This window comes from Eschrichtius robustus, chromosome 20, assembly GCF_028021215.1.
Source record: "Eschrichtius robustus isolate mEscRob2 chromosome 20, mEscRob2.pri, whole genome shotgun sequence".
Taxonomy (NCBI): Eukaryota; Metazoa; Chordata; class Mammalia; order Artiodactyla; family Eschrichtiidae; genus Eschrichtius; species Eschrichtius robustus.
In genome coordinates this window covers 18,685,299-18,711,902 of record NC_090843.1, presented here as the reverse complement: position 1 = coordinate 18,711,902, position 26,604 = coordinate 18,685,299, and the positions used below count along the sequence as shown (strand labels likewise).

The following is a 26,604-nucleotide window of genomic DNA, read 5'->3' as shown; positions in this document are numbered from 1 at the left end:
TCCTCATGTGTATATAACTTGTATATAAACTTATTTTAATTTATAGTAAGTAATATAATTTATAGTAAATGTGTAAGAAATATAGTGGTGGTAAAATATACAATTACATAATAAATTTTTATTTATATAAAATTTGAAACGAAAAATTCTGCCCTTTATTGGGAGGAAATGATGGCCTGAACCTCATGATAGTAATAGGCTAGAGAGAAAATAGACTCAATCAAGAGACTTTTAAGAGTTATGTTTGGTGACATGTTTGCTGGTTGATTTGATGCATTGTCAGTGGGGTATATACTGGAAAGGAGTGAAAGATGATGCCCAAGTTTTTTGCTTTCTACTAAGTAGATAGTGAGAATACTCACTAAGATAAAGTAGGAGGAGAAACAGGGCTAATGGGAGGAAAACAATGAAAATGAGTTCAGTTTTGATAATTGAAAATATCAAAGTAGAGCTGTCAAAAGGCAGATGTATATACACGTCTAGAGCTTATCAGCATGATTTAGAAGTCATCAACATATATATAGTAACTAAAGCCATGAAAGAGACACTGTATTATATTTAGCTCGTTTGGATTTACCAGTACCCGTGGGAAATAAGGAAACCAGAAGGAAACACAAGGCCTCTCAGACACTGAAATAAAGAGCTTTGGGGCCAAAACTTCATATATAGCCTAGTGGTTGTCCTGTAGATTGACAGCCTTTGGGTCAGGTGTCCAACCGGGTTCAGCCAGGTACCAGCTTGGCATCATTACCTGGTGGTTGATGTGGAACTCTTTAGAAAAGAGCTGTGCATGGTAGATGTTGAGGTTTGGCCATACGTCCAGACAGTTGTACTCTTACATATTCTCTCTTGGCTTAAGTATTTTATATTAAGGTGATTGATGTCTTATGAGTTAGCAATATTTCATGTGTATCTTAATCTAATATATGTAAATCAGTATGTCAGCTATAACTGAAACCTATTTGATTTTTATTTACTTTATTTAATTTGTCTCCAGAGCATCTGGGGTGGCTTAGATCAGGAGCAAATATAATAAATACAAATAAATAATCAGAATCATGAGAAATGTAAAGAAAATAGAAAACCAAAGCCAGAAAGTAAACAGATGCACCCTGGTAAGAGGCTACATAGTTGCTATAGATGGGTCTCAAATTTAGCTTTAAACTTCTTGATAGCATAAATGAAATGTCATTCTTAACAGAAAAGAAGAAATATACGTATTAGTCCATAAAAACAGAGTGCTTCCTAGCACTAGTTTCTAAGAGAAATTTCTCAAATGGGAGTTTACTTAGATTTGGTAGTTAAAATTCCATGGCTAAATCAGTCACAGATTTCATATGGTCACATCTTGTACATGGGATTACCAGATATGGATAGATTAGGTTTGCATAATTTCTGCTGAATATAACCTTGGTTAAAATAATAGTTAAGGACTTCCCTGGTGGCGCAGTAGTTAAGAATCCGCCTGCCAACACAGGGGACAGGGGTGCGAGCCCTGGTCCAGGAAGATCCCACGTGCCGTGGAGTAACTAAGCCTGTGCGCCACAACTACTGAGCCTGCGCTCTAGAGCCCACGAGCCACAACTACTGAAGCCTGTGCTCCTAGAGCCCGTGCTCCGCAACAAGAGAAGCCACCACAATGAGAAGCCCACGCACCACAACGAAGAGTAGCCCCAGCTCGCCGCAACTAGAGAGAGCCTGCTCCCAGCAATGAAGACCCAACACAGCCAAAAATAAAATGAAATAAATAAATAAAAATTTAAAAAAATAATAATAGTTAACTGTAAGTAACTGGATAACAAGACCGATTGTCTGATGTGTCTCCTCTTCGTATTTCTTATTTGGAATAAGGTCATTTCAAAAATGAATAGGAGACTTAGTTTTCTCTCCTTTATGGCCCGGGTTGTGCATCTGGTTTATTTAAGAGTGATTTTGCATTGATGTTCAAGTTTAAAAGGAATGGGGGACCAAAGCACAGCCCTGACTTAGGAGGCTGAAGATTATCTGATCTAGCAGATTATGTCTACCAGCTTTGATTCACTTAGTAATATGGAAGATGTCATCTTTGTGTTCACATTAATAACTAAGCAAGTACAGAGAGCTTTTATAACTTAATATATAACAACTCATTCTTGTCTAAAGAGTCAAACTCAAATAAGTCCGTTATAGCTACAGGTAGCATACGTTGCTTTTGGCAGAATTCTTCACAAGATCATGGTTAATTACAATAATGTCATAATTATACCTGAAGTCCTCTTATCAGTTGTCTTAAATGACATCATGCTCTTATTCAACCTGTGTTTTTCACTCATCCATATGTCAGGAGCATTTTCAAGAATGCCGATGATGAGAAACACATTTTCCCTTTCCTAGAATGTAAATTATATTCCACAGGATTCTTTTTTTTTTTTTTTTTTCCACCTGGCATATCTGCATTTTTGCTTCTTTGGAGGGAGAGACTTTACTCATGTTCCATTTCCCTCCCATAGTAGTAGACCACCCATTTTTAGTTGAGTGTCCAGCCACTACAACAAAGACGATACATCCCAGTAAAACAGGAGCCTAGCAAACGTACATCTGTAGTCTGCTAATAAAGACACTAGCATATAGTTTTAATGAACAAGTCCTGCAAACCGATGGTCTCATGAGGAATAGGTTTGCGACTTTGAAAATATAGTTTCTGTCAGACAGTAGACAAGTATCAGAATTCTACATTCGGAGCAGGCTTTAACACTCATGTGGCCAAAGATCTGCATCTAGTGCCTTAAAAATTTTTTTTAACAAATAAAATATAAATCACTCATGAGCCCAACACTTTTTTAAAAAAATGAAAAATCATAAACAAATGGCTTCCTTGTTCCTGCTTTGTCAACACCCCCCCACAAAAAGCCTATTTTCCCCACAAAGCTAACATATATCCTCTTATATTTAGATATATAATATGCACAGTGCTTACATGCATGTGTTCATGTGTACCTATTTTATATTTTTCAAAAATGAAAACATATAAAAACTGTTCTACAACTTGTTTTTGTTTCTGTCATTTAATAATCATTGACATCTTTTTAGGTCCGTTCATGTAGCTCTGTCTCATTCTTTTAAATGGCTGCAAAGTGCAAATTTTTTTTTTGTACCGTAATATATTTAAGCATTTTTTAATTGATGTATATTAAGGTCATTTTCTAACTTTTTGATATTTCAAATAATGCTGCCATAAACATTCTGATAACTATCTTTACTCATACTTTTGCTTCTATAGGATGTAGTGTCTGTGTTTTTTATTTTATTTTATTTTGTTTATTTTTTTAATTTATTTTATTTTTGGCTGCGTTGGGTCTTCGTTGCTGTGCGTGGGCTTTCTCGAGTTGCGGCTAGCAGGGGCTACTCTTCGTTGCGGTGTGCGGGCTTCTTATCGTGGTGGTTTCTCTATTGCAGAGCACGGGCTCTAGGCACGCAAGCTTCAGTAGTTGTGGCATGCGGGTTCAGTAGTTGTGGCTCGCGGGCTCTAGAGCACAGGCTCAGTAGTTGTGGTGCACGGGCTTAGTTGCTCCGTGGCATGTGGGATCTTCCCAAACCAGGGCTCGAACCCGTGTCCCCTGCATTGGCAGGTGGATTCTTAACCTCTGCACCCCCAGCGAAGCCCTGTGTTTTTTTTTTTTAATGGGTACTATTGAACTACTCTCCAAAAGACTCGTGCCCATAGATATCCCCATGATATGAATGGAATTACTTATTTTGTTATACCTTCTCCAGGATCATGCTATGCTTTTTAAATTTATTTAGTAAACAGAACTATATTAAGAGGTATTGCTCAAGAAGGTTTGGGATTTTTGTCATAAGACTGTGAAGACAAAGGAAGTTGGGAGTAAATCTTTTGCAGAACCATACCATGGGTAACCATATCCCCAAATCTACTCTCGGTATTTACTTTAACAGCCAGCTCCATGTTCTCCAAGAATCTAGTATTAAGGGTTTGGGGTTTTTTTTTTCTTTCTTTCTTTCTTTTTTTATACAGCAATAGATTTATTTATAATTAGACCCCGTCTTCTTCCACATCATGTCTCAGAAACCTGGCCAAAGTCTTTTTGCGTGACTGGGGAAGGTGAGGCCCACTTTTCCTCAAAGCTAGGCCAGTTTTTCAACAAGCTATTGATAACAGAAGGGGGAGGACTTTTATTGAAGCAGTCAAGCAGGTTCCTTCAACAATAACAGACCTTTCATTCTGCGTCAGTTTTCTTATCTCTTTGATCATAACCATTCTGGTTATGGATAATAGGTATCCTCAAGAAGGAATTATGTGAAGGGTTAAAGTGTAAGGTACCAAGCCTGAAGATGATGAAAAGCAAGAAGGTTCTAAGTATAATGTTTTATTGTTCTGGCCTATCATATAGAAATGTCAATATCATTTCCCCTTGATTTATCCTACAAATACATACTTATAATGATGTTTTTTATTTAAGTTAATGTTACCATATTTAGAAGAATAAATGTTCACTGTGAACCTCCTCCTCTCCATCCTCCATCCCCACCCACCCACCCCAGTCACTGTAACTAAAACTCTTGACAGCTTATCTCATCAATCCTTATATTTGGGTTTCTAAAGGTAATTGTCTCTATTGTCAAGTACATAGAATAAATAGAAGTCAAAAGCTACTAAATAATAGCAGACATTTAGACAGACTGCTTGTGGAGTGGTAGAAGGGATTTAAGCACAGAGGCTTATCACATACCAGGGAGCCAAATCAGGAGTGGGGAGTCCAAGCTTTTATTGCTTGATAGAGGAGCACAGCGACTGTATTTGTCTTCTCTCTCTCTTTTTAATGTATCATAATGTCAAACCCAGGTGAAAAGCCAACTCATGGGAATTTTGACATTAAGAACCCCAGGCAGTACATTCTAAGAATGAAATTATGATTGTTGGGGCATGTGCTTCAGAGAGTCTCCTAGGTCTGCATTTGACCTCTAGCCTGAGGTTTCATGTCTATCTTTATTTTGTAAAGAATCTATCTGTTGAAAGTTTACTAAAGTGTAACTAGGATCGTTATCTAAAATTTCTCTCCTGTGCCCCCGCCATGTGTAATATTATATTTATACAAAATGCTCAGGGATTAGTGGTAATTTGGCAGAAACAGGATCTTTAGAGTATGAAGCTCCACATAAAGGCACTATATAGTGGATGACAGGAAAAAGCAGCAGCATTTAAGCAGTGTAAGAAGGTTTGTTGCATTAGATAAACTTGCTGTTTTAGGAATTGAGGTACCTGGGGGTATATATATTTATTTGGGAATGATTTGTAATCAGTATTTTAAAAGATGGGATATTTTATTTATTTATTTATTTATTTTTTGAATTTTTGCATTGTACTTTATTTTTTTATACAGCAGGTTCTTATTAGTCATCAATTTTATACACATCAGTGTATACATGTCAATCCCAATCGCCCAGTTCAGCACACCACCATCCCCACCCCACAGCTGTTTTCCCCCCTTGGTGTCCATACGTTTGTTCTCTACACCTGTGTCTCAACTTCTGCCCCGCAAACCAGTTCATCTGTACCATTTTTCTAGGTTCCACATACATGCGTTAATATACGATATTTGTTTTTCTCTTTCTGACGTACTTCACTCTGTATGACAGTCTCTAGATCCATCCACGTCTCAACAAATGACCCAATTTTGTTCCTTTTTATGGCTGAGTAATATTCCATTGTATATATGTGCCACATCTTCTTTATCCGTTCGTCCGTCAATGGGCATTTAGGTTGCTTCCACGACCTGGCTATTGTTAATAGTGCTGCAATGAACGTTGCGGTGCATGTGTCTTTTTGAATTATGGTTTTCTCTGGGTATATGCCCAGTAGTGGGATTGCTGGACCATATGGTAATTCTATTTTTAGTTTTTTAAGGAACCTCCGTACTGTTCTCCATAGTGGCTGTATCAATTTACATTCCCACCAACAGTGCAAGAGGGTTCCCTTTTCTCCACACCCTCTCCAGCATTTGTTGTTTGTAGATTTTCTGATGACGCCCATTCTAACTGGTGTGAGGTGATACCTCATTGTAGTTTTGATTTGCATTTCTCTGGTAATTAGCGATGTTGAGCAGCTTTTCATATGCTTCTTGGCCATCTGTATGTCTTCTTTGGAGAAATGTCTATTTAGGTCTTCTGCCCATTTTTGGATTGGATTGTTTGTTTCTTTAATATTGAGCTGCATGAGCTGCTTATATATTTTGGAGATTAATCCTTTGTCCATTGATTCGTTTGCAAATATTTTCTCCCATTCCGAGGGCTGTCTTTTCGTCTTGTTTATGGTTTCCTTTGCTGTGCAAAAGCTTTGAAGTTTCATTAGGTCCCATTTGTTTATTTTTGTTTTTATTTCCATTACTCTAGGAGGTGGATCAAAAAAGATCTTGCTGTGATTTATGTCAAAGAGTGTTCTTCCTATGTTTTCCTCTAAGAGTTTTATAGTGTCTGGTCTTACATTTAGGGTTCTAATCCATTTTGAGTTTATTTTTTGTGTATGGTGTTAGGGAGTGTTCTAATTTCATTCTTTTACATGTAGCTGTCCAGGTTTCCCAGCACCACTTATTGAAGAGACTGTCTCTTCTCCATTGTATATCCTTGCCTCCTTTGTCATAGACTAGTTGACCATAGGTGTGTGGGTTTACCTTTGGGCTTTCTATCTTGTTCCATTGATCTATGTTTCTGTTTTTGTGCCAGTACCATATTGTCTTGATTACTGTAGCTTTGTAGTATAGTCTGAAGTCAGGGAGTCTGATTCCTCCAGCTCCGTTTTTTTTCCCCTCAAGACTGCTTTGGCTATTCGGGGTCTTTTGTGTCTCCATACAAAGTTTAAGATTTTTTGTTCTAGTTCTGTAAAAAAATGCCATTGGTAATTTGATAGGGATTGCATTGAATCTGTAGATTGCTTTGGGTAGTAGAGTCATTTTCACAATATTGATTCTTCCAATCCAAGAACATGGTATATCCCTCCATCTGTTGGTATCATCTTTAATTTCTTTCATCAGTGTCTTATAGTTTTCTGCATACAGGTCTTCTGTCTCCCTAGGTAGGTTTATTCCTAGGTATTGTATTCTTTTTGTTGCAATGGTAAATGGGAGTGTTTCCTTAATTTCTCTTTCAGATTTTTCATCATTAGTGTATAGGAATGCAAGAGATTTCTGTGCATTAATTTTGTATTCTGCAACTTTACCAAATTCATTGATTAGCTCTAGTAGTTTTCTGGTAGCATCTTTAGGATTCTCTATGTATAGTATCATGTCATCTGCAAACAGTGACAGTTTTACTTCTTCTTTTCCAATTTGTATTCCTTTTATTTCTTTTTTTTCTCTGATTGCCGTGGCTAGGACTTCCAAAACTATGTTGAGTAATAGTGGCGAGAGTGGACATCCTTGTCTTGTTCCTGATCTTAGAGGAAATGGTTTCAGTTTTTCACCATTGAGAATGATGTTTGCTGTGGGTTTGTCGTATATGGCCTTTATTATGGTGACGTAGGTTCCCTGTATGCCCACTTCCTGGAGAGTTTTTATCATAAATGGGTGTTGAATTTTGTCAAAAGCTTTTTCTGCATCTATTGAGATGATCATATGGTTTTTATTCTTCAATTTGTTAATATGGTGTATCACATTGATTGATTTGCATATATTGAAGAATCCTTGCATCCCTGGGATAAATCCCACTTGATCATGGTGTATGAACCTTTTAATGTGTTCCTGGATTCTGTTTGCTAGTATTTTGTTGAGGATTTTTGCATCTATATTCATCAGTGATATTGGTCTGTAATTTTCTTTTTTTGTAGTATCTTTGTCTGGTTTTGGTATCAGGGTGCTGATGGCCTCAGAGAATGAGTTTGGGAGTGTTCCTTCCTCTGCAATTTTTGGGAAGAGTTTGAGAAGGATGGGTGTTAGCTCTTCTCTAAATGTTTGATAGAATTCACCTGTGAAGCCATCTGGTCCTGGACTTTTGCTTGTTGGAAGATTTTTAATCACAGTTTCAATTTCATTACTTGTGATTGGTCTGTTCATATTTTCTATTTCTTCCTGGTACAGTCTTGGAAGGTTATACCTTTCTAAGAATTTGTCCATTTCTTCCAGGTTGTCCATTTTATTGGCATAGAGTTGCTTGTAGTAGTCTCTTAGGATGCTTTGTATTTCTGCGGTGTCTGTTGTAACTTCTCCTTTTTCATTTCTAATCTTATTGATTTGAGTCCTCTCCCTCTTTTTCTTGATGAGTCTGGCTAATGGTTTATCAATTTTGTTTATCTTCTCAAAGAACCAGCTTTTAGTTTTATTGATTTTTGCTATTGTTTTCTGTTTGTATTTCATTTATTTCTGCTCTGATCTTTATGATTTCTTTCCTTCTGCTAACTTTGGGTTTTGTTTGTTCTTCTTTCTCTAGTTCCTTTAGGTGTAAGGTTAGATTGTTTATTTGAGATTTTTCTTGTTTCTTTAGGTAGGCTTGTATAGCTATAAACTTCCCTCTTAGAACTGCTCTTGCTGCATCCCATAGGTTTTGGATCATCGTGTTTTCATTGTCATTTGTCTCTAGGTATTTTTTTATTTCCGTTTTGATTTCTTCAGTGATCTCTTGGTTATTTAGTAACGTATTGTTTAGCCTCCATGTGTTTGTGTTTTTTACGTTTTTTTCCCTGTAATTCACTTCTAATCTATAGCATTGTGGTCGGAAAAGGTGCTTGATGTGATTTCAGTTTTCTTAAATTTACTGAGGCTTGATTTGTGACCCAAGATGTGATCTATCCTGGAGAATGTTCCGTGCGCACTTGAGAAGAAAGTGTAATCTGCTGTTTTTGGATGGAATGTCCTATAAATATCAATTAAATCTACCTTGTCTGTTGTGTCATTTAAAGCTTCTGTTTCCTTATTTATTTTCATTTTGGATGATCTGTCCATTGGTGTAAGTGAGGTGTTAAAGTCCCCCACTATTACTGTGTTACTGTCAATTTCCTCTTTTATAGCTGTTAGCAGTTGCCTTATGTATTGAGGTGCTCCTATGTTGGGTGCATATATATTTATAATTGTTATATCTTCTTGGATTGATCCCTTGATCATTATGTAGTGTCCTTCCTTGTCTCTTGTAACATTTTTTATTTTAAAGTCTATTTTATGTGACATGAGTATAGCTACTCCAGCTTTCTTTTGATTTCCATTTGCATGGAATATCTTTTTCCATCCCCTCACTTTCAGTCTGTATGTGTCCCTAGGTCTGAAGTGAGTCTCTTGTAGACAGCATATATATGGCTCTTGTTTTTGTATCCATTCAGCAAGCCTGTGTCTTTTGGTTGGAGCATTTAATCCATTCACGTTTAAGGTAATTATCGATATGTATGTTTCTATGACCATTTTCTTAATTGTTTCGGGTTTGTTTTTGTAGGTCCTTTTCTTCTCTTGTGTTTCCCGCTTAGAGAAGTTCCTTTAGCGTTTGTTGTAGAGCTGGTTTGGTGGTGCTGAATTCTCTGAGCTTTTGCTTGTCTGTAAAGCTTTGGATTTCTCCATCAAATCTGAATGAGATCCTTGCGGGGTAGAGTAATCTTGGTTGTAGGTCCTTCCCTTTCCTCACTTTAAGTATATCATGCCACTCCCTTCTGGCTTGTAGAGTTTCTGCTGAGAAATCAGCTGTTAACCTTATGGGAGTTCCCTTGTATGTTATTTGTCGTTTTTCACTTGCTGCTTTCAATAATTTTTCTTTGTCTTTAATTTTTGCCAATTTGATTACTATGTTTCTCAGCGTGTTTCCCCTTGGGTTTATCCTGTATGGGACTCGCTGAGCTTCCTGGACTTGGGTGGCTATTTCCTTTCCCATGTTAGGGAAGTTTTTGACTATAATCTCTTCAGATATTTTCTCTGGTCCTTTCTCTCTCTCTTCTCCTTCTGGGACGCCTATAATGTGAATGTTGTTTCGTTTAATGTTGTCCCAGAGGTCTCTTAGGCTGTCTTCATTTCTTTTCATTCTTTTTTCTTTATTCTGTTCCGCAGCAGTGAATTCCACCATTCTGTCTTCCTGGTCACTTATCCGTTCTTCTGCCTCAGTTATTCTGCTATTGATTCCTTCTAGTGTAGTTTTCATTTCAGTTATTGTATTGTTCATCTCTGTTTGTTTGTTCTTTACTTCTTCTAGGTCTTTGTTGCATCTTCTCGATCTTTGCCTCCATTCTTTTTCCGAGGTCCTGGATCATCTTCACTATCATTATTCTGAATTCTTTTTCTGGAAGGTTGCCTATCTCCACTTCATTTAGTTGTTTTTCTGGGGTTTTATCTTGTTCCTTCATCTGGTACATAGCCCTCTGCCTTTTCATCTTGTCTATCTTTTTGTGAATGTGGTTTTTGTTCCACAGGCTGCAGGATTGTAGTCTTCTTGCTTCTGTTGTCTGCCCTCTGGTGGTTGAGGCTATCTAAGAGGCTTGTGTAAGTTTCCTGATGGGAGGGACTGGTGGTGGGTAGAGCTGACTGTTGCTCTGGTGGGCAGAGCTCAGTAAAACTTTAATCCACTTGACTGTTGATGGGTGGGGCTGGGTTCCCTCCCTGCTGGTTGTTTGGCCTGAGGCAACCCAACACTGGAGCCTACCTGGGCTCTTTGGTGGGGTAATGGCAGACTCTGGGAGGGCTCACGCCAAGGAGTACTTCCCAGAACTTCTGCTGCCAGTGTCCTTGTCCCCACGGTGAGCCACAGCCACCCCCCACCTCTGCAGGAGACCCTCCAACACTAGCAGGTAGGTCTGGTTCAGTCTCCCCTGGGGTCACTGCTCCTTCCCCTGTGTCCTGATGCGCACACTACTTTGTGTGTGCCCTCCAAGAGTGGAGTCTCTGTTTCCCCCAGTCCTGTCGAAGTCCTGCAATCAATTCCCACTAGGCTTCAAAGTCTGATTCTCTAGGAGTTCCTCCTCCCGTTGCCTGTGGGAAGCCTGACGTGGGGCTCAGAACCTTCACTCCAGTGGGTGGACTTCTGTGGTGTAAGTGTTCTCCAGTCTGTGAGTCACCCACCCAGCAGTTATGGGATTTGATTTTGCTGAGATTGCGCCCCCTCCTACCATCTCATTGTGGCTTCTCCTTTGTCTTTGGATGTGGGGTATCTTTTTTGGTGAGTTCCAGTGTCTTCCTGTCGATGATTGTCCAGCAGCTAGTTGTGATTCTGGTGTTCTCGCAAGAGGGAGTGAGAACACGTCCTTCTACTCCACCAACTTGGTTCCTCCTCCGCCATTGGAAATTTATTTTATTAAAGAGAGCCATCAGGGTGGTAGCAAGTCCGCCTCAAGGGAACAAGAAAGGCATTCAACGTTTCCATCTATGGACAGATGTAGAAAATGTGGTATACAGCTTTAAAAAGGAAGAAAATATTATTCAGCTTTAAAAAGGAAGGAAATTCTGATACTACATGCTACAACATGGATAGACCTTGAAGACATTGGTGCTAAATGAAATAAGCCCGTCACAAAAGGGTAAATACCATGATTCCACTCATATGAAGTACCTAGAGTAGCCAAATTCATAAAGAACGAAAGTAGAGTGGTGGTTGCCAGCGGCTGGGGGAGAGGGAAATGGGGAGTCATTGTTTACTGTGTCCAGAGTTTCAGTTTGGGAAGATGAGAAAGTTCTGGAGATGGATGGTGGTGGTGGTGGCACAACAGTGTGAATGTACTTAATGCCCCTGAACTATACCCTTAAAAGTGGTTAAATGGTAAGTTTTATGTTATGTATATTACCCAAATTTTAAAGAGTTTCAAAAAACTTTATTTACAAAATGCATGTAACTTTGTCTGACGGAATTATTAACTCAGTTTATTCCAAGTTCTAAAATGTGATTGACAGCCTCTAATCACTAAATAACAAAATTTTGCTCTATTAAGCTAACTCAGAGTAATAACAGAATAGAAAATGTAGCTTTCATTCGTCTCCAGATTAATGCTTCCTGACCTCCATTTTGTAACACTCCAGCTATCTCAAGGAATATCGTCTTTAAAGTACACACTATATTGTACCTTTTGCCACCTGCACAAGAGCTTTACTTGTTATTCAGATCAAAATGATCCTTAAGGGTGTTCATGAGCAAGGAGAACTGTAAGCACAAGTGACCCGTTCACTTTACTCCCAGGATGCTCTGACCTGTTTTTACAGGTGGCTTATGGTATAGAGAGTTATCGTCCTTTAGGCAAATTAATTATTTCAAATAATAATGCTACAAAATAAATATTTAGCCTCTCTAAGACTGAGAAGAATTTTAGGTGGTGTTTCCTGATATTGATGTGTTAACTGAGTTTTATAATTTCCCAAATTGGAATTAAATATATAGAGATTTAATATTTTATAGTTGCTCGTTTTTAGGTTTTACCAATATTTTATCTTTTTTCCTTCATAGCTGTAAAATTCTTTATAAAGATAACCGCCCCCTAACCTATTTCTTTTGATAACCAGAATGTGGAAATTGTTCTTTTACTTAAAAAAGTATCAGAAATATTTTATCATCCCTTGATGTGAATAAATGAACTCGTTATGGTACTTACACATACATTATCAAGTAAAAGATTACCTTTCCCCCCTACATTTTTATGGGCAGTATTGTAAATTGCCCCAGCTTTTTGTGTTATTGTTTAAAGAACGTCTGCCTTTTTGTGCATGTGTTAACATCGCCAATTATTTATAAGCAAAAATCGAGAGAAACTAATTGATCATATAATAAAGTTTTCCTCCATCTCTTTTTAGGATATTTTCTTTTCTGGATGTTGTTACCTTGTGTCGCTGTGCTCAGGTCTCCAGGGTAAGAATGCCTGACATGATTACAAGAGCATCCCTTCCTGACATTAATGATAATCAGCTTCTGTAGTAGGCCAACTGTTTACTTCAGATGGTAGTTGTGTGTTATGTTTCCATGGCTGTGGTTTCACCCATGGGATACCCAAACCCATGTTAATTCTACAGTGGAATTCTACTATATGTACTATCTCTAACTTTAATTTTTTGAAATTCTTGACCATTTGTATAATACAAACAGAAGAAACATTTTCAAGGAAAAAGCACTAAACATGCAAATTAAAAGAATAGGCTTTACTCAGAACTGTAATAATATAGTGTTTCATTATGTTTCCCTTATTCATTTTATGTATATACATGGAAGGCTCTTGATATCTCCCTATATTTTTTTTCTCAAAAGGTTATAGCTAGAATTTAATTTTTAAGAAATTGTAGAGCAAACCAAATTCCATTCTCAAAATCAGTTTCTGCATTACTCTTACTTATCCATTTTTGTCAATTGACATTACTATGACAAAACAGTGAAACATAATCTTATTGCTGCCACTAATGTTAAGAATAGAATCTCTGTTGTGGGAAAACTGCTTTATGAATCATTCATAGTCTCTTTTGTAATACAGATATATAATAATTAATAAAATGAATGAGTAAAAAGTTATCATCTTTTTATAAACTGGACAATGGCTTTTTGATGTTTAACAAATACTTTTTGAGAACTTACTATGTACCAGGTATAGTCCTAGGTGCTGAGTATGTAATATGGTTATATCACAATACTCAGCATCAGAGTATTGTGTTTATCTCTGTAAGTGGACAGGTTTTCCTTCAAATTTCCATCACCAATTTCCTTTAAAAAAAAAAAAAACCCCACAAAACTTGCCATAGAAAATCCACCTCATCTTGCTAACTTTAATTTCTACATCCTAAAAGCCATACTAAATCTGTATCTCAGCTATTTAGGAAACAGTCAGGCATATTTTGATGATTTCTATTCATGACAGTTCTGTTCCTGGTACCTGAGTGGTTACCCTAGTCATGGCTGGTACAAATGAGTGGGGTTTCTTTTTTGTCTCCATATGAAGCTGAGGTCATCATTGAGAAACAAAATTCCCAGACCAGTCTCTTAACCTGTTTGGTTGCAGAGTCTCATCTCAAGAATGTTGATTTGAGTGAGTTTTAATTGTTGTTTTCATGTTCAGGTTCCTCTTCGTTCTTAATGTGTTTTAACTTAAAAGGAAGCACAATGCCAGTTTTCATTAAATCTGTACAATTGGAACATTGGTAGTTAGCCTGTTATTCTCTGTACTTGAAGTATTTAGTTAATTTGCTTTTAAAAAAAAAACAACGAAAACTCTAGAGAGGAACCTGTCATTCCTAATTTTAGTCTCACTTTAGCATGTGTCCTGCTTGCTGAAGAAAGTAGTATAAGGAAATGAGAAGTATCAAAACAAATCAGAGATACAGTTAGCCCAGGAATCTGGTAAACATATGATCTTTAAAAGTTTTATCTCATCTCCCATGGAGCCACTTAAGAAACTGTTGGAAAAATATGAAGCCACAAAAAGAAAAGTAACATTGAAATCCTGAGAAAACCTTAAAGATTTCTATAATAATAACTTTGTTTACCCTCATACCCCTGACATTTCTTACTGATTGTGTGATAGTTACCTGGGGCTTATAAGTGTATCTTCAGTTTCCGTTTTAGAATTTCAGTATCGAATCTGTGTTTTGAATTGTTGTAGTAAGAGATAATATTCTTAGTTTATAACTTAACAGTGTTAAGACTTTTGTTTACACTTTAAATTTAGTAGGGAAAACGTTTAAAGGCTTTCTGATTAAAATACAGAACGATCCGCGAAAGGTTAACTCTTAGTGGAGTCATTTTTCACCTTATCCTGAAAGGTTGAAAATCTTGGAAGCTTTCTTGCCTCCCTTTAGGTAATTAAAGAAATGTATGAGAAGTCTTAAATTTCAGTGTTTAAAATTACCACTGAATCAAGTTGAAGGGAAAGATGACCAGTTGAAAAACACGCCTGAGTGAGCAAATTGGTAATGAGGAAAGCATTAAGTCTCTGTCATGTATACTGAGAAATGATAGTGTCTTTTGTAAATCCCAGGTCACCATATCACAGTTTTGGGTCCAAACAAGTGATGCTATGAATAGCATATTTTTATTGAACATGGCATATGTATTGAACACACTATATTCAGAGTGCCGTCTTCTTTCTTTCGTTTCACACTCACCTCGTTCCTAGTTGAGGGATAGAGTAACAGACTTGCTTTTCATTAGCTGGATTATCTCATTTTGAGATTGGAAACTCCAGTTAGAAAACAGTTTCCGGCTCTGATACTTATCACAACCTGTTCTTTCCCCAGCCCGCTAACGTAAGATCCTTCTTAGCTACTAATTTCTGTACCCACTCATTTATGAGATAATCTACTTGGAGAATAAAGTATGAATCAGAAATAAGACTGACTTTTTGGGAGTTAATGGTGGAGGTGCTAAGAAATTTTTTGGTCAATTTCAATCATTAGTAGGTTGAATTGTGAACTTGAATTTTGCTGGCTTTTCCCCTTCATTTCAGCTTCTGTTCATTCTGTCTCTTCTTCAAAATAGGCCTGGAATGTTCTGGCTCTGGATGGCAGTAACTGGCAGAGAATTGACCTGTTTGATTTCCAGAGAGATATTGAGGTATGACTGACTGTGTGGTGTGTGGCCCCATCTCCCTCCTTAGAATGTAATTGCAGCATATGGGACAGATTAGCCCCAACCACGTAAATCTCCTTTCCCTGGAGAGAGAGACTGTTCATTTCAGCGCATCTGAACTTCATGGGAGCCTGCAGTTTTCCCAAGAACTGGTTCAGTTTTTGAGAATGAGCAGAATTATTTTACTGAAATAATACTAAGTTATTTAGTATTCATAGGACTCAGAAATTTTTGTTTTTATTTTTGTGGTGGAAATGTGAACCTTTGTTTGCTCTTTTTAAGGAAGTCTTTTCATATTTGTTTATTTAAAAATAAGTGGAGTTAATTTATTGGGGCATGATATTTGCATAAATTCTTCTTGATGAGCATTTTGGGTTCTGGGGGAGCCTATAGATAGTTTTTGTAGAGAATGAATTGGATTACTTTTGTTGGGGAGAGATTTTTTTCCCTTCTCACTTCTCCCCCATATTTTATCTCTTAGTATTGCCTATTTTCTCTAAAATGGAGAAGAATGGCTTAAGCTTAAATTATTTTAACCTGAATTTGAGCTCTGTGGTCCTTGGTTTTCTCATCTGGAAATAATAGCTTCCTCACTGTGTTATAAGGATTAAATAAGATTGAGATTTAGCTTTTTTTTTCTGTTGGGTTTTTTTTTTTTTTTAAGTTCTAGTGGAACGTAGTGGTCTTGAGAATCCATGTAAGAAGTTTAAAAAACCTCACATGAACTTTACATTATTTTCATAAAGTACTTTTATTTTTTAATATTTTTTTTAAAGTTTTTTTTTTTGATGTGGACCATTTTTAAAGTCTTTATTGAATTTGTTACCATATTGCTTCTGTTTTATGTTTTGGTTTTTTGGCCACAAGGCATGTGGGATCTTAGCTCCCCAACCAGGGATCAAACCCACACCCTTGGGCTTCCCTGGTGGCGCAGTGGTTGAGAATCTGCCTGCCAGTGCAGGGGACACGGATTCGAGCCCTGGTCTGGGAAGATCCCACATGCCGCGGAGCAGCTAAGCCTGTGAGCCACAATTACTGAGCTTGCGCGTCTGGAGCCTGTGCTCCGCAACAAGAGAGGCCGCGATAGTGAGAGGCCCGTGCACCGTGATGAAGAGTGGCCCCCGCTTGCCATAACTAGAGAAAGCCCTCGCACAGAAACGAAGACCCAACACAGCCATAAATTAATTAATTAATTAATTAATTAAAAAAAAAAAACAAAAAACCCACCCCCCTTGCATTGGAAAGCGAAATCTTAACCATTGGACCGCCAGGGAAGTCCCATAAAGTACTTTTAAAATGATACCCACCGACATGCTGGATTTTTCTGTTTTTCACAATTCTCTGATCTTCATGGATATAAATGTTTAAAGCAGCCTGGCCTACAAAATCATTCAGCAAGCTTTTGTGAAGTGTTCATTGAGTCTCTGCTGTATTTAGAGTACTATAGTAAATACACAGAAATAATAGAGAGAGTTAATATCCTGTAGCTGCAGGAGGGGAATCTACATTGATGTAGTGGCATAACAGAACTACAGAGCACCATTTCCTCAAATACAGAGTATCTTACAAGAGGAACAAAGTAAATAACAATATAGGGTTTAGGTATGTTTCAAGTGGATGGGTTAATCAGGAAAGCTTTCTCCCAGTAAGTTGAAAATTTCATTTTGATTTAATTAGGTCTTTAAAACGAGTAGAAGTCTCTTAAAAACGAGGATGTGGTCTTTTCAAAAACAATGTGGTGGCTTATCTTTTTTTTGTATACCTGTCTTCTTTTTTTACAGGGCCGGGTAGTGGAGAATATTTCAAAAAGGTGTGGGGGCTTTTTACGAAAGTTAAGTCTTCGTGGGTGTCTCGGAGTAGGAGACAATGCATTAAGGTAAAAACATAGCTATCGATTAACTAATCTTCTTGACTGAAGTGAAGAACAACACCGAACACAGCACTGTCTCACCCAGAAAAGGCTGGAATAGTTTTCATATTCCTAAGCTATTCTGAACCCAAATACACGTTCACTGCTTATAACACAAATATCCAGTAGTGGGATGTGTGGTTTTGAGAATAAAACAAGAACAAGTGCTCCCCACAAAAAGCCAGATTCCCCATATTATAAATGGTTCGTTTGGAGCCTTGAGTGAATTTTTTTAAGTTTGTTTACTGGCAGTTAGGATAATTTTAACTTGGTTGACAAAAAGATTGATGTTTAAAAGTTTATGGTTGAAAAGTAATTTATTCGTAATTGTGAACAACTTTTTGTACCATTTTGTACCAGTAGTATCCATTATTTACCACTATTGGTATCTTCTATTATTTTTTTAATACCGAGAATTGTGCCCGTTTTACCTCAAACCCTTTACTTTGTTTCTTTCCTGTAAAGGACCTTTGCACAAAACTGTAGGAACATTGAAGTACTGAATCTCAATGGGTGTACAAAGACTACAGATGCGTAAGTATTTTATGTTTTAGAAGGGTAAGTCATAGCCTCTTGTGTCCTGCCTATACTAGCTTTTAATGCAGACTACTAAATATATTTAGCAAATTTCATTTTGGTTTTATAGAGGAAAGATGTTTAAATTTAGAAATGGAATAAGATACTTATTTTAGAATTTGGCTCAAATTCTGTTGTGATATTTAAAAGAAAACTTAAAATTGTAGTCAGTGAATGTGCAGTAGGGAATACTAATATAGGACTACTTACATTTCAAGAAGACACTAGTAGCTATCATTCAAAAGACACATAAACAGGTGATTCTATAAAAAGATGTAAAATCTTAAACACAGCTTAGAGTAATCAATATAGACAGCGTTTATTAAATGACTCTTTAAAAGTACAGTGTCTTGTGTCAGTCACAATATAAAAGAAAGAAAGCATAATCCTCCATCCTTCAGAGTATACTGTCACAGACCCAATAGACATAGAAGGTAGACATAAAAAACATTCAGCCTAAGGATCTATTGGTAATAACATGTATCAATTAACATTTAAATATTATGTAGGTGGGGCTTCCCTGGTGGCGCAGTGGTTGAGAATCTGCCTGCTAATGCAGGGGACATGGGTTCGAGCCCTGGTCTGGGAAGATCCCACATGCCACGGAGCAACTAGGCCTGTGAGCCACAACTACTGAGTCTGCGCGTCTGGAGCCTGTGCTCCGCAACAAGAGAGGCCACGATAGTGAGAGGCCCACGCACCGCGATGAAGAGTGGCCCCCGCTTGCCGCAACTAGAGAAAGCCCTAGCACAGAAATGAAGACCCAACATAGCAACCAATCAATCAATCAATAAAAATAAATAAATAAATAAATCTTAAAAAAAAAAAAGCAGAAACCTACCATTTAAAAAAATATATATATTATGTAGGGAAATTGTTGCTTATTGGAAGGTGAAGAAGATGTTTAAACAGGGAGTGGCCAGGATTAGTCAGTGGATCTTCCTGTTTTTCAAAAAGGCCTCATGAAAGAGATGGGCTCTTTAGAATTGCTTGAATGAGGGAAAGTAGAAGACACTCCAAGCACAGGGTACACATTGTTTATTTTATTCCTTTCTTTGAGGTTACAACTGGTTAACTTTTTTGTTTTTTAATTATTTTATTTTATTTATTTTTGGCTGCGTTGGGTCTTGTTGCCGCACGCGGGCTTTCTCTAGTTGCAGCGAGTGGGGGCGACTCTCCGTTGCAGTGTGCCGGCTTCTCATTGCGGTGGCTTCTCTTGTTACGGAGCACGGGCTCTAGGCGCCCTGGCTTCAGTAGTTGTGGCATGCGGGCTCAGTAGTTGTGGCTCACGGGCTCTAGAGCACAGGCTCAGTAGTTGTGGCACACGGGCTTAGTTGTTCTGCAGCATGTGGGCTCTTCCCGGACCAGGGATCGAACCCGTGTCCCCTGCATTGGCAGGCGGAATCTTAACCACTACGCCACCAGGGAAGTCCCACAACTTGTTAACTTTTAATTCAAGAAAGTGTCTGAGGATTTATATTTTCAAAAGAAACAATGGAAAAATCATCAAAAATGAATAAAATGGTTACTTATGGGGAGAGAAAAAACATGAAGAGACAAGAATGAAAGGGAGACCTCTGAAGTATCATGTTTTGTAATTTTACTTTAAAATTAAATGTAAATATTTTGTATAATTGAAACATGGATTAAGTCAAAAAAAAAAAAAAAAAGCAGTTCCTAAATATTGAAAACAAAATAGAACACATGAACCGATCCATATCAAGTTGGAGGTGTAACCATACAGATATTACTTCTACTGACTTTTGATTTCTTATGAAAAATTTAAATATATGCCAATCTAGACCAAATGGTATCGTGAATCTTTCACCCAGCTTCAAATTGATAACTGAGAACTTATCACTTTATGGCTAGTCTTGTTTTTTCTGTACCCCTGCCCTTTTATCTTACTCATTTTATCTTATTTTGAAAAAAGTCCTAGACACTGTATTATTTAATCTGTAAATATGCATTTCTAAAATATGCATTTCTGAAAGCTAAAAGCTTTTAACATAAGCACATTAACTTTACCACTCCTATTTAAAAAAACCCATAATATCTTAAAATTATCAAGTAAGCACTGGTTAATGTCCAGAATTTTGCATGTTCTAGTGACTTTAGAAATACAGTAAGTCCCCTGCATACAAACGAGTTCCGTTCCAAGAGCATGTTCGTAAGTCCAGTTTGTTTGTAAGTCCAACAAAGTTAGCCTAGGTACCCAACTGACACAATCAGCTATGTAGTACTGTACGGTATAGATTTATAATACTTTTCACACAAATAATACATTTAAAAAACCACAAGAAATAAAGAAAACATTTTTAATCTTACAGTACAGTACCTTGAAAAGTACAGTAGTACAGTACAACAGCTGGCATACAGGGGCTGGCATCGAGTGAACAGGCAAGAAGAGTTACTGACTGGAGGAGGGAGAGGAGGTGGGAGATGGTAGAGCTGAAGGATCGTCAGCAGTAGGAGACGGAGGGCAAGCTGCAATTTCACTCACGCCTGACATTGATGTAACACACGTTCGCATCTTTGAAAGTTCGCAACTTGAAGGTTCGTATGTAGGGGACTTAGTATATATTAAGCATAGTTTAAAAGAAAAAAGATACAAACTTTAAAATCAAAGGTGGAGACTTCTGCTTCTGATGATTACAGTCACTGCCCTCCTGCTGTAAACAACTCTAAAACCTTACAAAACATAGAAAACAAGCAGTATTAGATGTTGGACAACATGCAGAGCAGGACTGAGAAACAAATGAGGTGAACCTTATGATTGCCCTGGCTTTCTGCTTGGTGGCATTTTCGAGATAATGGCACAAGGAAAAGGAACCCAAGCACAGCACAAAGTTCTGGCTGATTTGAAGAGAAAGAGATCAAAGTTCAGGGAGACCAGCATGGCTAAAAATGTGTCTGGAGAGCGGGGAGCTACTCAAAAAAGGGCTACAGAAATCTACACAAATTTGGCTGAATAGTAAACTGTATATGCACATATTGAGACCCCACGAAGCTGCGCAAAGAACATCTAATAAGGAAAGAACAATTACTGGGAAACTGTGAACTGAAGAATTGCCAGAGCTTAAATAAGGTTGGGAGAAGTTCTGACTATCCAAAATGGAGAAAGCTCATTGAACACCTTGGGACATTTAATAGAGACTTCAGAAAGGTCACACCTTGGTAGTGGAGCTAAACTAGACCAGCCCTAATAAAGGCTAAAAGGAAAAAACTTAGGATCAAATTGATTCACAACTAATTTAACTGCCTGCTAAATCAAAACTCAACATTCTTTAAAGAGAGACACAAAATCTAGATGCTCAGCAATGTAGCATACAGAATTTCCAGCATTCCATCAAATATTACAATACATGCAAAGAAGCAGGAAATGATACCAGAAGAAGAACCAGAAGAAAAACTAGGCAATAGAAACAGACCCAGAAAGGACAGTTTATAAAATTGACCAACAAAACGTTTAAAAATAGCAATTACAAATATGCTCAAGAATTCAAGAAAACTTAAAGATAATATGGAGATTAAGAGCAAAAGGATGGGGAGGGACTTACCTGGTGGTGCAGTGGTTAAGACTCCACACTGCCAATGCAGAGGGCCTGGGTTTGATCCCTGGTTGGGGAACTAAGAGCCCACATGCCGTGGGGCAACTAAGCTTGCGTGCTGCAACCACTGAGCCCATTGCTCTAGAGCCCATGTGCAATGAAGAGCCTGCACACTGCAACAAAGACCCAGTGCAGCCAAAATTTAATTAATTATTTAAAAAAGGAAAATTTCTCTTAAAAAAAAAAAAAGAGTAAAAGGATGGGGGACTTCCCTGGAGACCCAATGGTTAAGACTCCGTGCTTCCACTGCAGGGGGTGATGGTTTGATCCCTGGTTGGGGAACTAAGATCCCACATGCCTCGCGACATACCCCCCCAAAAAAAAGAGTAGAAAGATGGAAAAAGATATACTATCACAGGAAAGTTGGAGTGGTTATTAATATCAGATGATGTAAACTTCAGGAAGAAAAGTAGACGGAAAGATATTAAATAGTACCCTCCTCTTTCAGCAAAGATAAAACAAGTAGACAGGGCTTCCCTGGTGGCGCAGTGGTTGAGAATCTGCCTGCTAATGCAGGGGACACGGGTTCGAGCCCTGGTCTGGGAAGATCCCACATGCCGCGGAGCAGCTGGGCCCGTGAGCCACAATTACTGAGCCTGCGCGTCTGGAGCCTGTGCCCCGCAACGGGAGGGGCCGCGATAGTGAAAGGCCCGCGCACCGCGATGAAGAGCGGTCCCCGCACCGCGATGAAGAGTGGCCCCCGCTTGCCGCAACTAGAGAAAGCCCTCGCACGAACCGAAGACCCAACACAGCCAAAAATAAATAAATAAATAAATAAATAAAGTAGCTGTAAAATTAAAAAAAAAAAACAACAAGTAGACAAAAAAAAAAAAAGAAAATGGAAAAGCTATAGAAGACTTGAGCAGCACTATCAGTGAACTTGTCCTAAGTGACATAGAATGCTGTACCAGAAAGCATGCTTTTCATTACTGGGATATTCAATAAGATATACCAAATAATCAGCCATAAAACAAATTTCCGTAAATTTAGAATGATCGAGGTCATATTGAGTGTATTCTATGGCCTCAACAGAACTAAAGTAGAAATCAAATAGCACATATCCAGAAATTTTGAAAGTTAAATATCACCCTTCTGAATAATCCATGAGTCAAGGAATAAATTACAAAGAAAATTACAAAATAAGTTTCGCTGTGTGATAGTGGCAACACAACATTCGAATCTTGTGGAATGCATTGAAGGCAGTGCTTAGAGGAAAATGTATAGCTGTGAATGCTTTTTCTTTTTTTTGTGGCTGCGTTGGGTCTTCTTTGCTGCACACAGGCTTTCTCTAGTTGCGGCGAGCGGGGACTACTCTTCGTTGCGGTGTGCGGGCTTCTCATTGCGGTGGCTTCTCTTGTTGCGGAGCACGGCTCTAGGTGCACAGGCTTCAGTAGTAGTGACACGTGGGCTCAGCAGTTGTGGCTCGCGGGCTCTAGAGCGCAGGCTCAGTAGTTGTGGCACATGGGCTTAGTTGCTCTGCGTCATGTGGGATCTTCCTGGACCAGGGCTCAAACCCATGTCCCCCTGCATTGGCAGGCGGACTCTTAACCACTGCACCACCAGGGAAGTTCTATAAATGCTTATCTTAAAAGAAAGGTTTAAAATCAAATCTTCCACCTTTGAAAACTAGAAAAAGAAAAGTAAATCTACAATAAGTAAAAGGAAGGAAATAAAAAAGATAATGGTGGAAATCAATGAAATAGAAAATGGCCATAGAGTAGAGAAAAATCCATGAAACCAGAAGCTGTTTCTTTGGAATAAAATCAATAAGCTTGATCGACCTCTGTTGAGATTAGTCAAGAAAGAAGACACAGGGCTTCCCTGGTGGCGCAGTGGTTGAGAATCCACCTGCCAATGCAGGGGACACGGGTTCGAGCCCTGGTCTGGGAAGATCCCACATGCCGCGGAGCAACTGGGCCCGTGAGCCACAACTACTGAGCCTGTGCGTCTGGAGCCTGTGCTCCGCAACAAGAGAGGCTGCGATAGTGAGAGGCCCGCACACCACGATGAAGAGTGGCCCCTGCTTGCCGCAACTAGAGAAAGCCCTCGCACAGAAATGAAGACCCAACACAGCCAAAAATAAATAAATAAATTAATTAAAAAAAAAAAAAAAAAGAAGACACAAATCACCAGTACCAAGACTGTAAGAAGAAATATCACTAAAGTTTCTACACAGATTCAAAGGGTAATAAGAGGATGTTATGAGCAATTTTATGCCAATAAACTTGACAGCTTAGATGAAATAGATAATTTCCTTGAAAGACACAAATTACCAAAACTGTAAAGAAATAGAAAATCTGAATAGCCTTATATCTTTATAAGCTGGATTGGTGATTAAAAACCTTACCACCAAAAAATAAAAACCAAAACAAAAACCTCTAGGCTTGGACAGTACTGAATTCTATCAAATATTTTAGAAAGGAATAATCTTTCAAAAAAACAGAGGAGGAGGGAAAACTTTCTAACTCATTGTATGAGATCATCATTACCATGATATCAAAAATAAAATAAAAATGACAGGAAAAAGAAACTACTGGCCAATATCCCACATGCACATGTAAAAATCCGTAACAAAATATTATCAAATTGAACCCAGCAACATATGAAAAGGGTAATAAATCATAATCAATTTGGATTTATCTCGGAAATGTAAGGTTGTTTTAACATGCAAAATCAGTCAGTGTTATTAAGTTCCAACTTAATAACAGATCAAAGAAGAAAAATCACATGATCATCTCAATAGATCCAGAAAAAGCATTTTACAAAATTAAACACCCATTAATGATAAAATCTCTAAACAAACTAGGAGAAGGTAACTCCCTCAACCTGATAAATTGTATATATGAAAAACCTAATTTTAACATTGTATTTAGTCATAAAATACTGAACACTTCCCCCTAAGGTCAAAGCATGGATATTAGGTCTACTACATCCATTCAACATTGTACTGGAAGTCCACCTAATACAATAAGGGAAGAAAAAGCGGGGTCATACAGATTAGAAAATCATTTTTAAATGGCATGATAGGGTTCTAGCAAGTTCACAGGAAACATGGCCAGTATGCAAAAATTAATTCTGTATCTGTAAACCATCAATGAGCAATTGGAAAATGAAATTTTAAATATAGCAACATTCGTGGTAACATCCAAGAACACAAAATACTTAAGGATAAACTTAATAAAAATATGTGCACATTATGTACACTGAAATCAGATTTCTAAAAATTAAAGGAAAGTAGGTCTTAAAAGTTTTCATGGACTTCCCTGGTGGCGCAGTGGTTAAGAATCCGCCTGCCAATGCAGGGGACACAGGTTCGAGCCCTGCGCCGGGAAGATCCCACATGCTGCAGAGCAACTAAGCCTGTGCGCCACAACTACTAAGCCTGAGCCCTAGACCCCGAGAGCCACAACTACTGAGCCTGAGTGCCACAACTACTGAAGCCTGTGTGCCTAGAGCCTGTGCTCCGGAACAAGAGAAACCACTGCAATGAGAAGCCCGTGCGCAGCAACGAAGACCCAATGCAGCCATAAAGAAAGAAAGAAAGAAATTTAAAAGTTTTCATCACAAGAAAAAAAAATTGGAGCTATGCGTAGTAATGGATGAACTTATTGTGGTAATCATTTTGCAATATATGTGTATATTGAATCATTTTGTTGTACACCTAAAACTAATATAATGTTACATGTTAATTATATACCCAATTTTCAAAAGGAAAGTATGATAATAATAACTTGTTAAATAGAGAATATCAATTAAAAGAAATTGTAAAATATGAGTCAAATGGAAATTCTGGAATTGGAAATACAGTATCTAAAACATATATAGCATGATGACTATAGTTAACAGTACTGTATTGTGTACTTGAGAGTAGACTTTAAATGTTTTCACCGTAGCAACAACAAAATGGTATTTATGTGAGGTAAACATTGTGTTAACTAACCTTCTTGTGGTAAACGTTCCACAACATATATGTGTATCAAATCATCACACTGTATACCTTAAACTTATATAATGTTATATGTCAATTACATGTCAGTAAAGCTAGGGGGAAAAAAAACCCCAGAAAAACAGGTAATCAATCAATAAATTTAGAGATCTGTAGGGCTTCCCTGATGGCTCAGTGGTTAAGAATCCGCCTGCCAATGCAGGGGACACGGGTTTGAGCCCTCGTCCAGGAAGAGCCCACATGCCGCGGAGCAGCTAAGCCCGTGAGCCACAACTACTGAGCCCACGTGCCACAACTACTGAAGCCCACGTGCCTAGAGCCTGTGCTCCGCAACAAGAAAGGCCACCGCGATGAGAAGCCCACGCACCACAACAAAGAGTAGCCCCCACTCGCCGCAACTAGAGAAAAGCCCTTGTGCAGCAATGAAGACCCAGTGCAGCCAAAAATAAATAAATAAATAAAAATTTAAAAAAATAAAAATAAATTTAGAGATCTGTAGCAATTATCCATCCAGTCTGAAGAACAGAAAGATTAAAGAAAAATGGACAGAGCTTCAGAGACCTGTGGAACAACATCAAGAGTAGAATGCAAATGAATCCCAGACAAGATAGAAAGAGGCAGGAAGAAAAAAAAAAGCGAGAAATTAATGGCAGAAAGCCTCCCAAATTTGATGAAAAACGTTATCTACAGATCTAAGAAGTTCAGTGAACCGCAAGAAGGATAAAAATATCCATACCTAGACATGTTAGGGCCAAACTGTTGAAAACTGAACACAGAAATTTTTGAAAGCAGCAAAAGGAAAATAACTCATGTATACAAAAGGAATATTTGAGTAATGGGTGACCTAATCAGAAATAATGGAAACCAGAGCCATGTGACATATTCAGTGTGCTGAAAGGAAAAAAACAAGAATTCTGTATCTAGCAGAACTGTCCTCTGTAAATGTAGGCAAAATAATGACATTCCCAGATAAACAAAAAGGGAGAGAATTTGTCGCTAGTAAATATGCCTGGCAAGAAATAGTAAAGGAAGGCCTTCAGGATGAAAGGAAATAAATACCAGACAATAACTCG

At 38.0% G+C, this 26,604-nt stretch overlaps 1 protein-coding gene across 3 annotated transcripts in view; it reads left to right on the top strand.

Moving 5' to 3' along the window:
* Positions 1–26,604, top strand: part of FBXL20 (F-box and leucine rich repeat protein 20) — a 109,283-nt gene that overhangs the window by 62,160 nt on the left and 20,519 nt on the right. For all 3 annotated transcript variants that reach the window (XM_068529842.1, XM_068529843.1, XM_068529841.1), the window contains 4 exons: positions 12,735–12,789; positions 15,400–15,474; positions 17,271–17,365; positions 17,864–17,932. In XM_068529842.1, coding sequence (XP_068385943.1) covers positions 12,735–12,789; positions 15,400–15,474; positions 17,271–17,365; positions 17,864–17,932 — 294 coding nt within the window. The remainder of the gene's footprint in view (positions 1–12,734; positions 12,790–15,399; positions 15,475–17,270; positions 17,366–17,863; positions 17,933–26,604) is intronic.